Raw genomic sequence first — 23,209 nt, 5'->3', positions numbered from 1 at the left:
ACCCTCACAATAAAAAAGGATGGAAAGTACTTGATATTGAAACCGGGTCTATTTTTATTTCTCGTGACGTTATTTTTCATGAGGAATTATTTCATCAATTTGATGATAAGGCCGACACTACCACTGTTATTCATGATGACCCAATTTCCCATGATGACCCACCCGAGATTGAGCAGTCCGCCCCCTCTGATGCTGTGTCTGACTCCACTGCTACTGCCGACACCGTAACTCCCACTGCACAGTCCCTTGGCCCGGCATCCGAGACCGATACAGGTCCTGCCACTGACGCTGTTCCTCCTGAAAATATTGGCCGCGGTCATCGATTGAAGTTTCCAAATTCTCGATTGCAAGGATATGTACTCGACACTATTAACAGTCCATCCACACCCGACTCACCCGACTCTCCAACATCTCCCTCAGGTACGTCTTATGCTTTAGCTAACTTTGTCAATTGCAATAAATTTTCTACTCGTCATAAAATTTTTCTAGCCGCCATTACTACGGGTGTCGAACCACATTCCTTCAAAATTGCTATACAAGATGATGGGTGGTGTAAAGCTATGAAGGAAGAGATTGATGCACTTGAATCCAATGATACTTGAGAACTTACCGATTTGCCTCCTAATAAGAAAGCTCTCGGGTGTCGCTGGGTCTATAAAATTAAATATAAGTCCGATGGTTCGATTGAAAGATTAAAGGCACGGCTTGTTGTATTCGGCAATCACCAAGTCGAGGGGCTTGACTATGGCCAAACTTTTGCTCCTGTTGTTAAAATGGTCACCATTCGTACTTTTCTAGCTGTTGCGGCCGTCAAAAAATGGGAATTACATCAAATGGATGTACATAATGCAGTTTTACATGGCCAGAAGTGTACATGAAATTGCCTCCGGGTTTTTCTCGCGGTTATGATGGCAAAGTATGTCGGTTGAAAAAATCTCTTTATGGCCTACGCCAGGCACCACGTTGCTGGTTCTCTAAGCTGGCCAGTGCTCTCCGTGGTTATGGTTTACGGCAATCTTATTCCGACTATTCCCTTTTTACTTATTCCAAGGATACCATTCGTTTACATGTTTTAATTTATATGGATGATTTGGTAATTGCGGGTAATAATTCCGCCGCTATATTAGCTTTTAAAGAATATTTGCACCAGTGTTTCAAAATGAAGGACTTAGGTCCCCTCAAATACTTTCTTGGCATTGAAGTTTCACGGAATTCGGATGGCATTTTTCTTACTCAACGGAAATACACTCTCGACATCATTACTGAAGTTGGCTTATTGGGAGCAAAACCCGCTTCTACCCCTATGGAAACCGACCACAAACTTGGCCTTACTACTTCTCCCCTTTATGTGGATCCCGAACGCTATAGGCGTCTCGTTGGTAGGCTTGTCTACTTGATGTAGGAACATGGCCTAGGAGTCTATCACTTTTTATGCCCAAGAATATCCATGAGTTTATGGCAAAGGACAACAAGCTTTGGTGCCCTTATTTTGATCAAGAAATGGATTTAAGAAACCTGAAATGCTCCAACAGTCTCAGAATTTCAGTTCTGAATTCAACTCCTCATATCTAGAGTTCTACTTGCTTAAAATTTATGTTCTTTATATGGATAAAATCTTGAAGAAGTCTACTTTCCTATGGAGTTGGAATCAACAGAAGTTAATGTGTAGATTTCTCAGAATGAAGCTTCAAAGACTGTCACGCAGGAATGCAATGCTGTTTTCTGAAATGACCTGTTGTCACTCAAACCTGCATAACTCAAGATTTAGCGGTTCTTTTTGAGTAATTCTTTTTTGAGGTGAAAGCTAACTTCATTAGCTTTCATTTGAGCTATCATGGGTATTTTTATCCAAATTAAGCTGGGAGATATGAATTTTTCAAATTACTGATGCTGCACAGGAAAACCGCAGAACTCTCATTTTGACCTGATCTTACTCAAACTTCGATATCTCAAGTTCCAGGCCATATTATTATATGATTCTTTTTGGACATAAAAGCTAACTCCTTTAGCTTTCTTTTGGTACCTTCGAGGCATTTTAATTCATCTTGAGCAGAGAGTTATCAATGCTGCAAGAAAGGCCTGATTCCAGAATGCTATGAAGAAACTGTCAGCATTGTTCTTGTTCTATCAATAACTAATCTCCTTCCTTTTATGTAATTGGATCCTAGTCTCTAAATAAAATTGTTGAGGGGTCATAGCAGTCCTAATAAAGCCAGGAAACAAGCATCAAGGAAGCCAAACACAAGCCTCAAGGGACCTGATTTGTCTTGCCATTTCAGGAAAGAAACAAAAGTGCTTTATTATGCTTTTTTCTAAACTTTTCAGCAGCCTGTTTTATGCTGTTGAGTTCGTCCTCATTAGGAGACTTTGCTAAAGTTTCTTAACTTCTTTTGTAAGGCTTTTTGAGCCCTAGATGCTAGTTTTAGTTTCAAGGGTCAAGATTAGATGAAGAGCGCTATATAAGGAGCCTTCTTTCCATTGTACAAATCAGACTTGATTAAATGAAAAACCAGAGAATGCTTTCTCCAATTGAAATCTTCTTAACTTGTGCATTGCATTAGTTGAAAGTCAGGCTTAATAACATTCTGTGCTTGCTTGAATGTTGATTAATCTCCTGTTGGTAGAGCATAAACAATTATGTGCATAGACTGTGAATTGTTTGTTCTTTGCTGTTCTTTTAGTTTGATGCTTACCTGTGCTTAGACTGTGGTAGTATTCATTCTAAATCCCCCAAATTACTAGTCTAATTTCATGTGCTTGCTGTGGGAATTAAATTAGCAATTATATCCTTTATTTGTTTGCAATTTCAAACCAGAAAATCAATCACAAAAACATGTCTTTTATCCTTGTTCTGAACTGATTCAAGTTCATTTGTTGGCTGTCTTGAGTAATCTATCTATCATAGCTTGAGTTCTTGTTTAATCTTGAAACTTTTATCAGTAGCACATTAAGTCTCAATCTTAATTGTGACCAAGTTTCAGAATTTGTGAGGTTTATTTGCTATTTTATCCACAAATTAGAAGTTCATTGCATTCATCAGAATTTATGAATGTGTCCCATTTCTGCTGCAAACTTTGTTAAACTCTGAATTATTGTGAACCCCGGGTCTTTACATATCACTACTTGGCCGTTACTAGACCAGACCTATCTTTTTTCGTTCATGTTCTGTCGCAATTCCTTACTAAACCGAGAAAATCTCACATGGAGGCGGCTTTACGGGTTGTATGCTACCTTAAGGGCAACCCTGGTCAGGGAGTCTTCCTTCGCTCAAGTAGCTCCTTGTCGGTCTCTGGTTGGTGCGATTCGGATTGGGGTACGTGTCCTTTATCCCTCCGCTCTGTTACGGGGTGGTTTGTCTTTCTTGGTGATTCTCCTGTCTCGTGGAAGACAAAGAAGCAACAGACGGTATCTTTATCTTCGGCTGAGGCCAAGTTCCGTTCTATGGACACTATTGTGTGCGAGCTCAAGTGGCTTAAGGGTTTGCTGGCTAGTTTGGATGTTAATATTTCGACCACTATGCAACTCTTTTGTGACAGTCAATCCACGATACATTTAGCCCAAAACCCGGTTTTTCATGAGCGTACTAAGCATATCGAAATTGATTGCCATTTTGTACGCGATGTTATTACCAGTGGCCTTGTCAAACCGTTCCATGTTTCAACCACTGAGCAAGTTGCAGATATTTTTACCAAGCCTCTCGGGTACGACAGTTTCAATACTTACTCCACAAACTGGGCATTCTCGATCTTCATGCTCCAGTTTGAGGGGGGGTATTAGACGAGAATATTGTGTGGACTAAGCATTATATTTTAGCCTATTATTAGCCTATTATCTTGTGATTAGTTGCTATATTTTAGCATATTGTTCCTAGTATTCAGTAGGTAACAAGATCAATTTGTGATCACCTTTGTATTATAAATATGGACTTGCTCATCAATAAACGCAACACATTACAATTCTCAAACATTCCTCTTCTCTGTTTCACGCTTCCAACAGAAGTTGTATCGAAAATTCTCTCTACTTGTGAATAGTGTTCAAAAAGGCAAATGTATGGAATTCAATGAAATGGAGAAAGTATACTTTAGGGTTGCCAAAGATCGTCGACAAATTATTTCAAATCATTGACAAATTTTAATGAACTACAACATAGCCCTTGTTGTATTTGATCCTTGAATATTGCAAGATGATACTCGACTCGGTTTAACTTGTGGCCTTTTAATGACCTCTCACGACGGATGACTAAACTCGATAATGAAAGTAAATAGCCTCACCACTCCGGCCATTTGTTTATCTTTAATTTTGGCACAAAAACCAAGAAAATGAGAAAAGATATTTGTAGGTAGTGTTATTAACTGACAAGTGAATAATAGGTCAAGTAATATCAAATTACCCTTTAAATTTTTTTCAAATATGAAAAGGTAAATAAATAAATGAGACACCTATAAATGAAATAAGTATACAAATAATTGAGACGGAGGGAATAAATTTTTTTTACTCAATCGCCAAATGATCTAATTTTACACAAAAACGATCCAAACACAAAGATAAAAAGAAGCTAACCGAACTTAACTCAAAGCTTATGATAGACTAAAATGGAACTTCATTAGGGGGGTTCTATCAAGCTTAAACTTGCCGAGCTCTATGGTTCACCTTATTATGAGTACTATTGAAACTGTTACTTATGATATCCTGATTAATGGTGCACCTATGGAAAAATTTGAACCTCGGTGTGGGATTAGGCAAGGTGATCCTTTATCTCCTTATATCTTCGCGCTTTGCACGGAAGTTCTCTCTCAAATGATTGTCTACGCTCAGGATGGCATCTTCATTAAGGGTATCAAAATATGCAAGAATGGACCGGAAATATCCCATTTATTATATGCGGATGATTCTCTCTTCTTTATTCGCGGTGATTTTGGGGACTTGGATTTTCTTATGAACATTATTGATGAATATTGTGTTGCCTCTGGGCACTGCATTAATACAGATAAGTCCTCTATCCTTTTCAGCCCGAATTGCTCACTTATGACGGTCAAGAAGTGCTTAACTGAGTACAATTTTGCACCTAAGCATGATCTTGGCAAGTATCTTGGCCTACCAACGAGTATTGGGTCTTCTAAAAGGGACCTATTTAAATTTCTTGTTGACAAAACCAAGCGCAGCTATCCTCCGGAATAACATTCTTCTCTTCTTGGTAAATAAATTGACCCTTATTCGCTCGTTCTTTCTTCACTATCTCTTTTCTCTCTATCGGTATTTCGCATACCGGTAAGTGTAACGTCAAAGCTTCAGTCTCTGATGGTGAATTTTTGGTGGAGTGGAACTAGAATCAATAAGTCTATTCATTGGTGTAGTAAAGACTTCCTTAGTAGGCCGGTGGGGGAAGGGGGTCTTGGTCTTCGTAATATTGGCTGTTTTAATCAAGCCCTTCTTGCTAAGTCTGCTTGGAGAATTTTAAGTGTTCCAGAAAGCCTTATTAGCAAAGTTATTGGTCCCAAGCTTGGTGTACAAAATGATCCTTTTTTCCAGAACCGATGGAAGACTCCCCAAGCGTCGTCGTGGGCTCTAAAAAGCCTAATCTGGGGCTCTGATCTTATTTTCAACAATATTGCTTGGACAATTGGCTCATCCTCTCGTCTTAATGCCTGGACGGGAAGATGGATCGAGGGATCCAGTCTTCGTGTTCTCTGTGGGGATTTTATTGATGCTCCTACTAATGCTACGTTCCTGGTTGGAGATCTGCATGATAATCATAGGAGATGGGATTTCTCCTCTTTTGGTTTTGATCCAGGCGGGGCAGTTAAGAAAAAGATCCTCGCAACTTACATCCCTAGTCAACCTTCAGATGACTCATTCTACTGGAAATTGTCCAAACATGGCGATTTCACTGTCAAATCTGGATATTATGCTGCTGCTAAGGGCTTATCTATCGGTTTTACCTCGGCTGTTGATCGCTCTAGAATGTCTACAACTATTGTTGCCTTCTGCAAATCAAAGCTATGGAAATTGCCTATTTCCATAAAATTAAGGGTGTTTTTATGGAAATTTATGGCTAATGCCCTTCCTGTTGGCTCTGAATTTCTTAAAGGAAATATGCACTGGCATTCTACCTGCTCTCTTTGTGAAGGCTCTTCCCCCTGTGTGGAATCTCTCTCTCATCTCTTCAGAGATTGTAGCTTTGCAAAGGCTCTCTGGTTTGGCTGTCCTTTAGGACTCAGACTCACGGAATGGGTGGATATTGACGCTAGGAATTGGGTCATAAACTGGGTTACTTATTTTCTAAAAGGGCCTGATCCTAACTCCCTCCCCTTCCCTTTTCTTGCTACCCTATGGAGAATTTGGTGTTGCAGGAACGAGATAATCTTCCAAAACCGCCGTCCTTGGCCTATGAGTGCTCTCACTGCTATTCTGGGTGACATTCAGTGTATGAATGAGGTGGTGTGTAGCAAGAGTGATTGCCTTATTCAAGCGCCTTCCGTGGACACCTCTCCTGATCTTGTTTTAGCTAAGAGGATTAGAAATTCCTTCCCTTTTTGGATTGTTGGAGGGCCTGATTGTGGGAATGTTTGCACGGTCAAGTGTGATGCTGCTTGGAGAGAGGATAGAAGTTCTGGTATGGGGTGGTGCTTGTTGGATGGTAATGGAACCTTAAGGACTTCTGCTCATGCTCGCACGTTTTCTTTCGCCCGCCCGCAGCCGAAGGACTTCTTTCGCTATCATGGCGCTAAATTGGGCCTTGGATGAAGGCTATCTCCATATTAGACTTGTTACAGATTGTCTTGTTTTAGTTATGCAGTCAGAAGCGGAGAAGGCGATAGCGTCTATTAGTTGCATTATCCAGGGATCTTAAGTCATCTCTGCGTCTCGCTTCCATCGTTGTTCTCTTAGTTATTGTCCAGGGGAGTGAATAGGATAGGTGATAATCTCGCATGCAGAAAGGCTTCATTATGGTATCATTAACGACAAAAAAAAAAAAAAAAAAAAAAAAAAAAAAAAAAAAACCGATAGCCCGCTACAACGATTTGTCCCAACTGGACCCAATCCAATTGGCCACATTGACCCCTAACTCAAACCCAAAACATAAAACATTTGCTGTCATTCGTTGTCGTCACATGACTTGAATCGAAGCGTTTTTTCCTGTCTTTACTCTAGTGACAATTTACTGCGGGCAAACTATATGCCTTTGGTTTGATTGCGGTACGTATGTTGGCTCCTTTTATTGCTTCTGTAATGCACTCTAACTGTTCGATGGTTTGCCTCAATGAATGAATTAACACACTGCTTTCTAAATCTCTAGCTAATTCTTTTATTGTTGATATCTACCTTCTGTTATTTGGGAAAATGCATTTCAGTTTTAAAGTTGGATCCTCAAGTTTTTAGGATTGATCCCCACGACAAAGTTCCGATTTTTTATTCGTAGATACAGGATCATGGGGGTGTCTAATTCCGTTTCTGCTGCGGCTTACGTGATTTTTAATAATGCTGCTAATACAGAACCCTAGAAAGATAGATATGGAGTATGTTGGAGACATGAAAATATTTGGATCTATTTATTTGTAATTCAACATTTTCCCTACATGCCCTTGAATTTTCATGCCTGCACACCATCTTGTACCTATAGCAAATTTGAGCACCCTATAGCTGAATTGGCCTGATCTTCATAGAATTCGTAGAATTCGTAAACCATCACATAAATTGCACTGGATTTGAAAGAATGTGTGGATATTGTGATCATTCGCGTGTGTGTCTATCCTTTCAGTACACTTCCGAAATTTTCCGAAATTTTCTCTGAATTGTTGTTGATTGTCATTGTTTATACTTTCAGGGTCGTCATTGTTTATGCTTTCAGGGTCGACCTGGTTAAAGCTCTTTGGAATTAATTTTGGATCACGTCATTGTTTATGCTTTCAGGGTCGTCACTGCTGCTTTGTTTTAGTCTGTTCAGTTGTTGTTGATTGTGGTTTTATAGTTGTTAGATAGTTGGATACTTGGATGTACCGTCACGTGTGAGTTGTCATGTTTGGTACTCATTCTTGTGTTTGTTGTCGATTTATTTACGAAAACAGCACAATATTTTTCTATTATGTGTATGATTGGAATGACATTCTGACAAAAACTCTTCTAAATAGGGGTGGGAAAAAAATGGAGATTGAGGAGAAGATTAGTAGTTCTATCTCACCAGATGTGGAGAAAGAGAAGCTGTTATTGCAGGTAGCGAGAGTTGAGGAAGGAGGGTTCAGGCTTTCTGAGTGTCAGATTGCCCTTTTCCTTTATTTGCCAATTATACCTTTTATCCCATGGTGGCTCTGGGTTCGGTCATCTACATTTTTGGCAGTCCGAAATTGGATATGATCGGATGCAACGTTAAACCACCCGATTCTATAACTAACCACGAAAAGGGACTCTATCACAAGGGAATGTCTTTTCTAGACTTGAGTGGAAGTGATTGTGAAGGGTGTTGGAAGGAAGTCCCTTATGTGACCAAATATCTCTGCTCTTTTCATTCTGTCGTTGCATTTGCTGGTAACTTATTTCTCTTTCATAGCACTACCACCGAGTCTAAGTCAGTCAATGTTTTTGATCCCATCTCAAACAAGTGGGAGAAATTGCTTCCACCACCTCAGGTGCAGTATTTCGAAATCTGTCATGATAAATGCGCGGTCGCCGACCACGACAATAACCGGATCCTCGTCAGCTTCTGTAGCATCAAGTCCGTGTTTGCCTACTACCCGTCCGACAAACGTTGGGAACTTGTTCTTGATTCTTCCCCATATTGGTCATGCCGCATCATCTTTGGCACACGACAACCACTCAACATCCCAGAATCCAGGTTTCAGTTGATAACAGCCTTTGAAGAGGTTGCTATTTTTATGCTGAAATTGATTTGGCATAGTAACTGGGATGTAAAACATATATACTGAATCGGGTGGGTTGGCTCGGTTAAAGAAATGAATTAATCTTTAAGTGATTTCTTATTAAAATCTTTAGGATCAATTGATCAGAGATAATACTTTCCGTATTCAAAATCACCGTTGTAATTAGTTGACTAAATTGATGTACGAAGTATGTGATTTGCAAACTATCATATATACAGAGGTATTTTATGAACGAAACCAAGGTAGCATATGCGATTCTTGATAAAAAAGAGTGCAATTCAATTATACAATGCAAGATAAAAGAAACCCATAAAGCAAATACAAAAAACTTACAAAATTATTAAAAAAACGTACAGAAAGAGATCCTCCAAACATGATACTATTGTCTATTAGCAAAAGATTAACTATTCGAGCAATCCGTGGAAGGAGTTGCGCAGCAGCCACTGAGCCATATACCGGTAAGCCCGTTGCGTCATATGGATGCCATCCCAACTAACTCGTCGGTGAGGGTCAGAGCAAACACGAGTTCCTTCACTTCCACACATACTTCGCAGATTAAAATTATAGACGTTAACATTAGATCCACAACACGCGGTTTGACGTCGGGCTAAGTCAAAACCAAAGTGACCAGCATTCTCGAGAAGCCAACTCAATGCCGAGTAGTAGTCACCATAAACGATACTCACACCCGGGTGTTGTTCTCGAAGACCTTTGATAGCATGTTGCAGTTGATCGTTTTGGAACCTGGCGAAGGAGTTCAAGTCTTTGAGGCAGTGCATCCTGTCATATTTAGTAACATCTGCGGTTTGGAAGGTGGCTAAATAAACTGGTAAACAACCAATGGGGAAATTTCCGGGGATAAATATCCGCTTTGCACCGAGATTGATGAGTTCTGTAGCAGCATCTGTGATGGCCGAGACCACCCTTGGGACCATTGGGTAGACATCAGACATTGGTTTGTTTTGGAGTAAGGCATGGTTGAAGTCATTGCCACCGGTCTCGATTAATATAAGCGACTTACTGATCCTTTCTCGGCATTCAGCTAAATTCAAGCAGGTATTACGAAGATGGGACCTAAACCAGCCGAGCTGTACAGACAGGGAACTTTTGGTGCCGGGGGATTGAACACCCATGGTTAGAAGGGTTTGAGCGTCTAAAGCTGTGGACCCTGCGACAGCAAAGTTGGCCCCATGGCTAAAATTCCCGCGTCTGGCAAGGTAAGGGGTTAGGAGAGGCATGTTAAAGGAGAGGGCAAAGTCGTCAACCATGAGGAGGCCATCTGAGCAACGGCCTGTAGGACGCCGAATGGACTCCCCGTAAGGATACCTGGCACAGGCGCCCCCACGAATGGGATTCTCGATCACAAGGTTGCCGGTGTCACTAATGGAATCCCCAAACTGATACATGTACTTAAAAGGCGGATTTTCTTGGGGAGTTGAGTGAGCTATACGAGGTAGAGAAAGACACAAGAGGAGCAAGGAAAGAAACAAGAAACCGGACTTCATCATTGCAAGTTATTATTAAGAAGATTTTCTGATGGGAAGATAATGATTAGTAGCAATGGCAAGTTATAATATTGAGAAGATTTTGTGATGGGAAGATTATGAATAATAGCAATGGCTTCAACGTCTATTTATACTCAAGGGATTTGCATGCTAATTAATTCTATTATGACTCGGATTAGGAGTTGAACTAGGGAAGAACGTATTACTTAACCTACAAGTACTACTAAATCTTAATCCTACTCGGAATAGGTTTCTGTCGAAAAATTTAGTGGTAGACAGTTTTAGGGTAACTCCAACCTTGATAGATTTTGTTGTCATATTAGCCAGTATGAGAACTATCCCCCGTTACATAATGCAACGGCTGCCTAATTATTATGGATATATGCAAAATCAAGACACGCTAGCAGGGGAAAGATGAACCCTCTTTGGGGAAGAGGTTAAAAAAGTGGTGGCCAACGTGTTTCTAACTGGAGTACTGCTAAACGGAGTATCCAACAAGGTGCTTGGTGGAAGAGGGAACTGAGTATCAAATATTTAAGATTTGATTATGTGCATTGAAGGTACACATTCACCATTTAGATAAAATTATAGCAAAGCGACCTAATGTATGTACTCCGTATATATTTTGCTCCGAAAGGGAGTCTGTAAACGTGGGAGTCCCACAGCGCGATATATTCTCTGCCTTTAACTGCGGAGAACTTTCTGTCAACATCACTGTTGCAGTATTTGTTGTCGTTCGGAACTGACAAGGCAGTGTAGGAAGGATCCTGTGGGACTGAGTCTTTTATATCAGTGCATGCATATGATTTTCGTATTCACTGGACAAAATGCTTGTTTCACAGGGAAGAAAAACACAGGTTCAGCTGCCATAACAGTCGCCCTCTAGACTAAAGCTCCATATTCTGTGGTCACGGCTCCCTGCTTATACCCGTCAATCCGTCATAACCCATGCGTGAACCAACCAAAGATGACTTGAAGCCGTTGAACGCTGTCTAACGGTAACAGACTCTGAATTCGTTTTCAGCTACTCCTACTCCAACATGAATCGGTTGCTCATCTGATGTTTGACTGAATGCTGTGTTTGGGACTTTGGGGTAAATATTACTCTCAACTATTCAGCATTATGTTCGCCTATCAAAACAATTCACCCAAATTACAACTTTGCACACCTCTATATATGTTGATAGCAAAACTACTCGATGGCAGCATTAGCGAGTCGTGATATAGACAGCAACAACAAACAACCAAGACAAGCATCCGCGCATTCAAGTGGCCATTTCAAACCCTATTATCACAACCCTTGTTCTCCTTCACCACCACTTTCCGTATATGAAAGTCTACTGTTTTCCGTATCATAACATGTTATTTGACGAAAATATGAAGATACTCGCATTTGAACAAAATATTGTATGAATATAAATAAAATGAATTAAGATACAAATCTTATATGGCAAAAAATCGATCATAGGCGATATCTAACCCTTCTCCACACCCCTGCGGCCCTTTCCAAGCTATTCGCGATCAACCCAACAGACTTGTCATAATAATGCTACTAATTTAAGATAAGACTGCGTACATGTGAACCATTTAGGTTTTATCATTTCAGTTTGAGTCCGACATCCGGCTGAACCCGGCAATTAGATCATGTGACATACCACATATGTTTTCTATGTGCAACCTTGAGGAAGAGGGTGGCAATTCAACAAACTTTTATGTTGGAAGTTGCAGAAATGAGGCATAAGCTTATGAACATCAGACAATTGCACAGGTTTTAAAAAGAAATCATCGGCACCGTCTCGTAAACACATACTAATCCTAGAAGGTATATTCTCAGATGACATAATGACAACAGGTATATCTTTTAATCTTTCTGATTCTTTCACCTTCTTCAAAAGTTCATATCCTGTCATTCCTGGCATTGAATAGTCTGTTATTATCATATTCACCTTATTTCCCTCCAAATCGAGAAATTCTAGTGCCTTTTTTGGTGAATCAACTGCTGTAACTGCAAAAATATACACAAAACAATGTCATGTCATGTCATGCTGTTTGAAACAAAACTCGAAAACTTAGCAATAAAACGTCTTTCAAATAGGTTATACGAAAATTTGTATAAAACGAATGGAATATAAATGAAAATACCTTGAAAAGATGATGTCTTAAGGAGTTTTTCGATAAGTTTTCTATCGATTATACTGTCATCAACAGCTAGAACATGAAATTGGGTATCCATTGATGATGGGATTTGAGAAAAATTGAAGAACAAGAAAGTTATATAAGAAATTGAGAATGTGGGAAGGAAGAGTTATTAGATGGGTTTGATTTATATTTAGGCAGGGAGCTCAAATTCAAATTGGCCAAATCCCAATTTGCAGAGGATTTGGAAAATTATACTCAAGATATCAAGAGATTTGGACAGTTTGACGATCTTCAAGATCTTATTTGTCTACTTCTTTTAAAATATTTCGTGGGACAATCTTTGATTTGCATGAACTTTACTTAAGAGATTGATTTGGAGTGGAACTTTGCATGTCTCGTAGGATTACTATTTCGGTTTTTCTGACATGCGGAAACTCTTGGCTTAATAGTATTCTTAGGGGGTGTTTGGTTCACGCGTGGGTATGGGTTTGGAATGGGGAATCATACCTGGGTGGTATCGGGTACCTGGGTGTTTGGTTCAATTTTGGAGGTATGGGGTTAGAAACTAATCAAAGCTAAAAACTCTTCAAAATACAATATTTTTAATAATAATTTTTATACTATTAAATCATGTAGAGAAAATTTAATCAAATAAATATATAAAATAATTTTTTTACAATTGTTTTTATCACTTTTTAATATTTGTAATTTGATACCATGTGTATCAATCTCATACCCACCCCCCTCCCTGGGTATGAGAAACCCATACCTCATGGGTTTGAGGTATGGGTATCAAACCTCCAATTTTGTCAACCAAACACATAGTATGGGTTTGGTTCATTCCAAACCCATACCTCATACCTATATTGGGTGAACCAAACACCCCCTTAAAGATTATTCCACTTATATTATGATAAAGTAAATCAATTTTTTTCATGATATTTCAACTATGTTTCTCTAATTAAATTATTTACATATGTGTTTTTAGAACAAACATGAGAAAAGCCGATATTATAATCTTGGCATTTTCTTGTAAACTTGTAATTGATGGGTTAATAAAATCTTTTGGAATTAGGTGGCTTTGTTTGACTGATCTTAAACCTTGAATAAGTCAGGAGACTGTCCTCGTTTGTGCAATGCTGTGTTATGACCAAACATGGTCCTCTCTCGAATGCACAAATAGGATTATACATCCAACAGTTCATAAAGACAGACATCCAAGTATAAGAATTGAGAACTACTTGTAATTTTTCCCGAGCTAATTTAAATTTCATGTTTTTAATGTGTAAATGAATGAACTCAATACTTTCTAATAAAGCTCATATTCTTTAATATAAAGCTCGGATACTTTGACACAAAGCTCAGGTTCTACACCGTACAACATATACATCTGGTTGTATAGTCCATGAATTGCTCGAATGCGGATTGCGAAAATGTCGACTGTCGAGTGCATGCTCAAACGTTAGAAATAATTTTTTATAAGAGAGATTTATTTTATTTTATTTAGTTCTCTCAATGATTTTTTTCTTTATTTATTAATAAAGTGTGATATGATATCAATATGTTGATATGATTTTTCTAGTATATAGTAAAGGAAATAAAGATCCAAAATGTATATAGAATTATGCGGAGTAACAAATTGCCACATACTTTGATTTTAATTTGACTCGTAGATACATCTATAGAATTTGATACAAATATATTCTAAAATTATTCACAAATCTTCATAGATGATCCCACGGTATACTTATTTTTCCCTTTTTTTATTCTTTTTATCTTTCATCATGAAAGCAATCATGCTAAGAGTATAAATAAATACTCCCTCTGTTACCGTCACTTATTTACCTCTGGTTTTCACACAAAGACCAAAAAACAAGGAGATGACCAATTATTTGATGACAAATGGACCAAATTGAGCGTAAGATCAAAATTGTTCATCAAAAGCATTCCCAAAATAGAAAGGTAAACAAATGATCGAGACATTCTGACATGCTTATCGCATATCTAATCAAAGATTAATTACCCTGTGCTAGTCTAACAACACATGAATGTAGTTAGGTAAGTAGGGGTCGATCACAGGGAGACGGGAGATGACAATATGATATAATAGTTTTCATGGGATGAATTCTATCAAGATCGGGTCGATTGATGATTGTTTGATTTATAATTAAAAACAATAACAAGATAGAATAATCAATCAATCAATCAATCATCAATACATATATATAAAGCAGAAACTTTTCGAGCGATATTAGAGAGTCCAACTTTTTTAGAATTCGTATATATAAAATAATTTTTATATAAAATTATTATCATTATCCTAAGTGTAAATCTATCTTTTTCCTCTTAATAATTTATGAGAAAATTATCCTAATCGAAGTAGATCTAATAATTTATCTATTATTCTTTACTAAAATAATAATAGGAAAATATTTTATAAAAAATAGGGTAAATTGATAACTTATACCTAATATAACATCAGTTTTCAAAACTTATACCTAAGATAACTTTTTTTAAAACTTCTACTAAAATCCCATTTTTTTCCATACTTTATACCAAATCTCAAAAAATGACATGATTGGACCATTTTACCCTTGCTATTTAAAGTTCACCACCTTTTGTCCGCCCTATTAAACCTATAACCATCCCCACAACCACTTCCTCCCTGACTGACACCACCACCAATGTCGGCGCTGCCGTTCCACGGATCTCCTCCCACGGCCGATGTAACACCCAGTAATTTCGGACCGTTAATATATTTCGGAAGTAATTTATTAATCAAGTAAAATTTGATATTAATGTATTTAAAGTAAAAATAATTCAAAGAAATATAATTTTATTATATTTTGAAGAAAAGTATTTATTTTGATAGTTTCGAAATGTTTAAAAATAGTTTAAACCGTGTAAAAACTTTTTATTTCGAAACAAGGGCATATCGGGGGGAAAATGACAATTCTATTGAAAATTGGGCAAACGATTTTGGAAATGGGTCGTATGAGTATTCAATTTTCTTGTAATCTAGTGTTTAAGAACTTTGGTCTTGTCGGAATTTGCATTTGACCAACGGTTCTAATTATTATCGAAACGAGCCAAAACCGACTCGTAAAAATCCCGACTAAAAACCCGCTCCTTCCTCCTTTCCTCTTCCCTTCCCGCGGCACCCCTTCCCCCTTTCCTTTTCTGATTTTTTTTCTTTTCCTTCTTCATCTTTCTTAAACACTCTAAAGCATCATAAACAAAAACCACCATTTTCGTACAATTTCAAGCTATTTTCACCATAACTTTCTCGTTTCTTGACGGATTTTCACATAATTTATATTTTCGGAATCCTCTCGTCGAGATCTACCTCCTGGTATATTTTAATTTCAGTTTTCTTGAAGTTGTTTTAAGACAAATTTTGGGCATAATTTCGGTATTTATACTTATTATTGTGTTTTTATTGTTTATTTAGGTGAAGAATTGGAAGACGAGTTTGGGGACTCGTATATTGTCGAAAATAGCGGCTAGTTGCTTGTTAGGGTTTGGTTTTTAAGGTGCTAATTGCTCATTTTCTAGCTTAAGGTAACATATTTCGAGTTACTCGACGAATAATCGTCACATTCTTTGCTTTTTGTATGTTTTTGTGATTTTTGGTTGAGTAGTAAATTTTCACATGTTTAAAATGGGTTGCATGTATGTCTTTTGTTAGTTTAAGATAACATGTTAGTATTGGGAACGATTAATTATATTTCAGACGATGTTATACTGAACAAAAATGGAGAAATGGAGGTGTGGGAGTGGCGGAGCCAGTGCCCACGGTGCCCGGTCACCCGTTGCTTGTTTCGCGATTTTTCATGCAATATTTGTCGTTTTAGGTTCATTAATGTTATAGTTAGAATAATGTTAGTAGTAAAGATAATGAGGTTGGTAAAATTATGCTTATATTGATAGTTTTCACATGTTAGGATAGTTTATAAAATGAAATTGTAATGATTAGGCTCAAAATGAATTTTATAGCGATAATTGTAATGTTTTGATGATTGTGCCGAAAACTGAGGCTTAGTCCCTTTGACTGATTCGGTGTCAGTTAATTGAGTGATTGGTCAGCCGCAATTTAACCCGTACCTGTCGCAGGGGTTCGGGTAAAAATTCGGTTGGATGAAATTTTATATGAATTGGATAATCGGCCTTTTTCTTGTTTTAGGCCACTTATCAAGTTTTTAAGTTCACATGTATAGTTGGTTGAATTTAATAGTTTCTTATATTGTAGAAATGGCCCTAGATTCCCTGAAGCCTTTAATATTGTTAATATTGTTAGAATTGGTATTGAATACTTCTTGCAGGTTGTTGTGTTTGTCATAGATAGGTCTTTATAGTCTCTGACGAGTATATGTTCACTGCTTAATAGCCTTTGTGTTCCTGACTAGTGGGTTTATATCCAAGTTGGGGCATGACCTCGTTACTTATTTTGATAGTAAGTGGTCAGCTTAAGTACTAGCCAACCCTTTGGTGGACTCCTTAGGGTACTCACTTTGTTTTAGAAAAATTGTGGGTCTTGGGTGCGGTGGTGTGTATCCGCATGTCTAGGTCTGCGCAGATTTTAGGCTAGGGTTGTGTTGTGTCTTGACCATGTTTTATTAATATTAACCGCTGAGCCAAGATACCGGTTCGATTACCTTCCCTACCTCGTGGTATAGACTCGAGTTACAGAGTGACTATTGACCGTACTAAGAACTTATGCATGTCTTTGATATATTGCCCTTTCTTGTATGGTGATTTTATGAATTGTAATAGGTGAGATGTAAGCCGGTTACAATTGATAAAGTTTGGTTTACTATTTGTTATATGATTCACATGATAGTTTAGTTTGGTCAGTTTAGGGGTCATAGGTTAGAATACATGATAATTACATTGTTTATCATATTGTTTACATGTTATACTACATGTTACATTAAATATGACGTTTCGTGGCTGGGAGGACTCGAAGTTACTCCCCACTGAATTGTGGCTTTCGTGTTTGTATAAAATGCGATTGACAGGTTGAAGATTTAGATGGTGACACAGACGAGCTAGTGAGCAAAAGGAACCTTGGACCTAGTTTGGCTGTTTTTGTAGTAAACCTTTAGACTTTTGGTTTTTGTATATATTTTGAAGAGACATATGTCTCCCTCTTTTACCTTGGGTTTGTATCTCTATGTTCTCGCAACTTTAGTTGGGTTATGTAAATTATTTGGTTTGCATTTGCAGGTTTTGGGCACTCTTAAGTTGGAATTGTTTGTGAATGGTTTAGGAAAATTTTAAAAATTACAGGTTTTTATCTAGTTGAACCAATTACAAACATATCCTGTCAGTTTTTCTGTAGAATTTACGTAATTATTTAACGCTAAATTTAAGGGTGTCACAGTTGGTATCAGAGCTTATTGCTCCCGACGCACGTTTGTGCACCCCACTTAAAATCACTTGACCTTTAAATAATAAACTTGAGAGATGGGTAGGATGGGTAGATTTAGGATTTTATGTGGTAGTCTGTTTGTGATTGCTAATTGTTAGGTACTAATTAATTTTCTCTTTTGCTAAAGATGGCTCCACCAAGAAGAATTGATGATGCTCTTTTACTAGTTCTTACTCAAATTCTCCAAACCAACAAAATCAGCAGAATCAACAAGCTCCTCCTCCTCCTCCGCCTGCTGAGGGTACTCCAGGCACCTATACTTGGGTGGCTAATCAATTAATCCGAATCAACACTCCCACTTATGGTGGAGAGATTGATCCAGCTGCTCTTACAGGGTGGTTTCGGGAGTTGGAGAAAAGCTTTACACTGTATGATGTTAAGGAGGAACATAAAGTGAAGCTAGCCTCTCACTTCCTAGTACGAGAAGCAAATCGATGGTGGTCCATGACTGGGCCTACCGTCTTATCTGAACCGGGATTTGACTGGGAACGTTTCAAGGAATTAGTGGAGGCCCGATTCTATCCGCAAGAACTTAAGCAGCAGAAGTTGAAGGGATTCATGGAATTAAAGCAAGGAAGCCTTCCAGTTCAGACCTTCACCGATAAATTCAATGAGTTGGCTCATTATGCAACTAGATTGGTGAAGGATGACAACGAAAAAGCCTTCTTTTATCTTGAAAAGCTCTCTCCTAAGATCAAAAGCATAGTCCGCCGAGACTCCACTAGCTTTGTTTCAATTTACAATGATGCTTTGTGGGCTGAAAATTCCCTGAAAGACATTGAAAATGAAGCTCGTGCAACCAGTTCTAACCTTGGCAAGAGGCCTTTATATCCATCTTCTAGGCCCTTTACTCCTTCACCTAGGTTCATCTCTTCTCCCTCTGACTCAAACAAGAGGAGATTTGTTTCTAATGTGCAAGCTAACCGAGGTGGTCAATCTTCAGCTTTTAATGACAATAAAGGTACTAAAGACCGAGTGTGCTATAACTGCAAGAAACCAGCACATCCTGGTAAATGCTTTGTTGATCCTATCATATGCTTTTCATGCAACAAACCGGGCCACAAGGCCAATGTTTGCCCGGAGAGGAAGGTGACGGCTCCTACTACTCCTGCTGCCCCAGTGAGGCCAGTGAGGCCGAAGGGCCGTATCTTTGTCATGAGCCGAGCAGAAGCTGAGGCACATCCTGATATCATTACCGGTACATTTTCTATTTTTGATGTTCCTTGTTTGGTACTATTTGATACGGGTGCCTCTTTATCTTTTATTTCTATGAAACTCTCCGCTAAATTATCACTTGAATCATCACAAGAAGAAAGCACATCTATATCCTTACCCTCTGGTGATGTCTTTTCCTGTTCTAAAATCTAACCGGAAATCCCTATTTCTATTGCGGGATCTATATTTCCAGCAAATCTTTTCCAATTTCCGCTTGAAGAATTTGATGTCATTTTGGGCATGGATTGGTTACATACTTATCATGCTCGATTTGAATGTCGAGATCAGAAAATAATTCTTACAAGCCCTTTAGGTCACCGTGTGTCTTATCAAATGGTTAAAAGACAAACCGGTACTAAATTAATTTCTGCTATGAAGTTTGTCAATGCGATGAAAAAGGGTCATCAAGCCTTTTTGTGTATGGTGACTACTTCAAATTCTTCCTCTCTGCCTCCTGAAGAGAACATTCCTGTTGTATGTGAATTTCCCGATGTTTTTCCTGATGAGCTATCGGGAATTCCTCCTGAAAGGGAAGTTGAATTTGCTATTGATCTTATTCCTGGTACCGGCCCCATTGCTAAAGCTCCTTATAGGCTGGCACCGTCTGAAATGAAAGAGCTGAAGGCTCAGCTGGATGATTTGATTGTCAAAGGTTTTATCTGTAACACCCCACGGTAATTGAAGAGGTCCAGTGATAGGCTTAAATGACTAGTGCTTAAAGGGATTGGAAGTACTACTCATATCAACAAAGTGCACTTTCTTTTATGGTCATCCATGTGAAAGAACTCCAAAGTTAAGCGTGCTTGGCTGGGAGTAGTCTTAGGATGGGTGACCTCCTGGGAAGGTTTCCGGGATGCGCATGAGTGAGGACAAAATGCGCTGTAAAGGACCCGTGTTGATCTGTGGGCCATGTACACAGCCTGGTGAGCTATCATAAGTAACCGCTCCCGACCCGGTTTGGGCCGGGGTGTTACAAGTGGTATCAGAGCAACCCTGCGACCGTGTGGTGATCGGAGGCAGTGGTTATACGCTCCATTGTGATCACACACCTAGCGGGGGAGGATTCTGGGTTAGCGGTTATGCTCCCAGGCGCAACGAGGACGTTGCGTTCTTCAAGTGGGGGTGACTGTAACACCCCACGGTAATTGAAGAGGTCCAGTGATAGGCTTAAATGACTAGTGCTTAAAGGGATTGGAAGTACTACTCATATCAACAAAGTGCACTTTCTTTTATGGTCATCCATGTGAAAGAACTCCAAAGTTAAACGTGCTTGGCTGGGAGTAGTCTTAGGATGGGTGACCTCCTGGGAAGGTTTCCGGGATGCGCATGAGTGAGGACAAAATGCGCTGTAAAGGACCCGTGTTGATCTGTGGGCCATGTACACAGCCTGGTGAGCTATCATAAGTAACCGCTCCCGACCCGGTTTGGGCCGGGGTGTTACATTATCCGACCTAGCTCTTCACCTTGGGGTGCTTCCGTTCTCTTTGTAAGAAAGAAGGATGGATCTTTGCGATTATGCATAGATTATCGTGAACTTAACCGGGTTACTATCAAGAATAAATATCCTCTTCCTAGAATCGATGATCTTTTTGACCAACTTCGCGGTGCTTCTACTTTTTCTAAAATTGATCTTCGTTCGGGCTATCATCAAATTCCAGTCCGAGAAGCTGACATTCCTAAAACCGCCTTCAGTACGAGATATGGTCATTTCGAGTTTACGGTGATGCCATTCGGTTTGACCAATGCTCCAGCAGTATTCATGGATCAGATGAACCGTACTTTCAGAGAACACCTTGACAAATGCGTTGTGGTGTTCATCGATGACATCTTGATCTATTCTAAATCTGAAGAAGAACATGCCAAACACCTTCGTGCTATTTTGGAGATTTTGCGCCGTGAAAAATGGTATGCTAAATTCTCTAAATGTGAATTCTGGTTATCTAAAGTGACCTTCCTTGGGCACGTCATTTCAAAAGAGGGTGTTATGGTAGATCCTGCCAAAATTGAAGCCGTTGTTGATTGGAAAAGTCCGACCAATATTTCTGAAATCCGTAGTTTCCTTGGCTTGGCGGGTTACTATCGGCGATTTGTGAAGGATTTTTCAAAGATTGCTAGGCCGATGACTCGATTCTTTCAAGAAAGAGTCTAAGTTTGTGTGGTCGAGGAGTGTGAAAATGCCTTCCAGAATTTAAAAGAGGTTGACTACCGCTCCGGTGTTGACCTTACGAAGAAGGAGTGGACTTTGATGTTTCTTGTGATGCTTCTAAGCATGATATAGGTTGTGTTTTGATGCAAAAAGGGAAAGTCATTGCGTATGCCTCTCGATTGACTTAGAGTTCATGAAGTTAACTACCCGACTCATGATCTTGAATTAGTTGCGGTGGTGCATGCTTTGAAGATTTGGAGACACTACCTCATTGGAGTCCATTGCAACATCTACACCGACCACAAGAGCCTGAAATATCTCTTTACCCAAAAAGAGCTGAACATGAGACAAAGAAGATGGTTGGAATTGGTGAATGACTATGATGCCGATCTAATTTATCACGAAGGAAAAGCTAATGTGGTGGCTGATGCTCTTAGCAGAAAATCCTGTCATTCTTTGAATTCTTTTCAGGAATTACCTCCTGAACTTGCTCTAGAACTTCAAAAACTAGGAATAAGCCTTGTAAAAAGGGGCTCTCATCATCTTGATGCCATGTCAGCCGAACCTGACTTCTACCGTGAGATCCGTGCTTGTCTTCCTGATGATCCTACTTTCAAATCCATTCAAGCTAAAATTCATCTTGGGCAAGCTAAGGATTGTAAGATTGATGATGATGGGTATCTTCGTTATCATGGTAGAATCTATGTTCCGAGTGCAGCTGATTTGAGAAAAAGAATTCTTGATGAAGCACACCTCTCTCCTTACTCCTTTCATCCGGGAGGTACCAAAATGTACAAAGATTTGAGATTGTAATTCTGGTGGCCTAGGATGAAAATTGAAGTTTTAGAATATGTCAGTAAATGCCTCACTTGCCAGAAAGTAAAGATAGAACATCAAAAGCCCGGGGGTTTGCTTCAACCTTTGGATGTTCCTCTTTGGAAATGGGAGTCTATATCCATGGATTTTGTGATGGCTTTACCCAGGACTTCCACTGGGAAGAATGCTGTTTGGGTGGTTGTGGACCGATTGACTAAGTGCGCTCGGTTTATTCCCATTAAAGAGACCTGGAGATTAGAAGTTCTAGCCGGTGCCTATGTGAATGAAGTAGTGCGCTATCATGGGGTTCCTAAAGATATAGTTTCAGATCGAGATCCTCGATTTTGCTCTCGTTTCTGGACTGCATTACAAGAGGCCTTGGGTAGTAAACTATTAATGAGCACTGCTTTTCACGCCGCCACTGATGGTCAAACTGAGAGAACAATTCAAACTTTAGAGGATCTTCTTCGTGCCTGTGCTTTAGATTTCCAAACTTCTTGGGAGAAATGTTTACCTCTGGTTGAGTTCTCTTACAACAACAGCTATCAAGCCTCCATTAAAATGGCACCATATGAAGCTCTGTATGGTAGAAAATGCCGTACTCCAGTCTGTTGGGATCAAACCCAAAATGTTCCAATGTTAGGACCTGATTTGGTGACCGAGTCCATTGAACAAGTTAAAATCATTCGGGAGCGGATGAAGGCCGCTCAGGACCGTCAAAAATCATATGCTGATGTCCGTCGTCGACCACTTTCCTTTGAGGTTGATGATCAAGTATTCCTTAAAGTGTCACCTATGAAAGGGGTGAAACGGTTTGGCGTTAAAGGGAAGCTGAGCCCTAAATATATTGGACCTTTTCGGGTGATTGAAAAGATTGGTCCTGCTGCTTACCGTTTAGAATTGCTCCCAAATCTGAGCAAGGTTCACAATGTCTTCCATGTTTCTCAATTGAGGAAGTACATTAGTGACCCTATCCATATCATCTAAGAAGAGATTCTTGAATTGGAGCCTAACTTGGTGGTTGAAGAAAGGCCAATTCGGATTCTTGAAAAAAACAACAAGCAACTTAGGAGCAAAGTGG

The 23,209-nt window shown here is 39.1% G+C and overlaps 2 protein-coding genes across 2 annotated transcripts; both read right to left on the bottom strand.

The window, feature by feature from the left end:
- Positions 1–9,280: 9,280 nt before the first annotated feature.
- On the bottom strand, positions 9,281–10,282 carry LOC141595023 (GDSL esterase/lipase At1g28590-like). Its single transcript, XM_074414996.1, has one exon. It carries the CDS (start codon positions 10,280–10,282, stop codon positions 9,281–9,283), a length of 1,002 nt encoding a protein of 333 aa, XP_074271097.1.
- Positions 10,283–12,000: 1,718 nt separating this feature from the next.
- On the bottom strand, positions 12,001–12,808 carry LOC141594286 (two-component response regulator ORR9-like). The gene is made up of 2 exons (XM_074414401.1): positions 12,524–12,808; positions 12,001–12,386 (listed from the first exon to the last, which is right to left on the bottom strand). Exons 1-2 carry the CDS (start codon positions 12,612–12,614, stop codon positions 12,049–12,051), a joined length of 429 nt encoding a protein of 142 aa, XP_074270502.1. The 5' UTR covers positions 12,615–12,808; the 3' UTR covers positions 12,001–12,048.
- Positions 12,809–23,209: the final 10,401 nt, after the last annotated feature.

The sequence above is a fragment of the Silene latifolia genome, chromosome 8 (assembly GCF_048544455.1).
Source record: "Silene latifolia isolate original U9 population chromosome 8, ASM4854445v1, whole genome shotgun sequence".
Lineage (NCBI taxonomy): Eukaryota > Viridiplantae > Streptophyta > Magnoliopsida > Caryophyllales > Caryophyllaceae > Silene > Silene latifolia.
The sequence above is the reverse complement of the archived record's forward strand: the minus strand, read 5'-3'. Positions and strand labels throughout refer to the sequence as shown.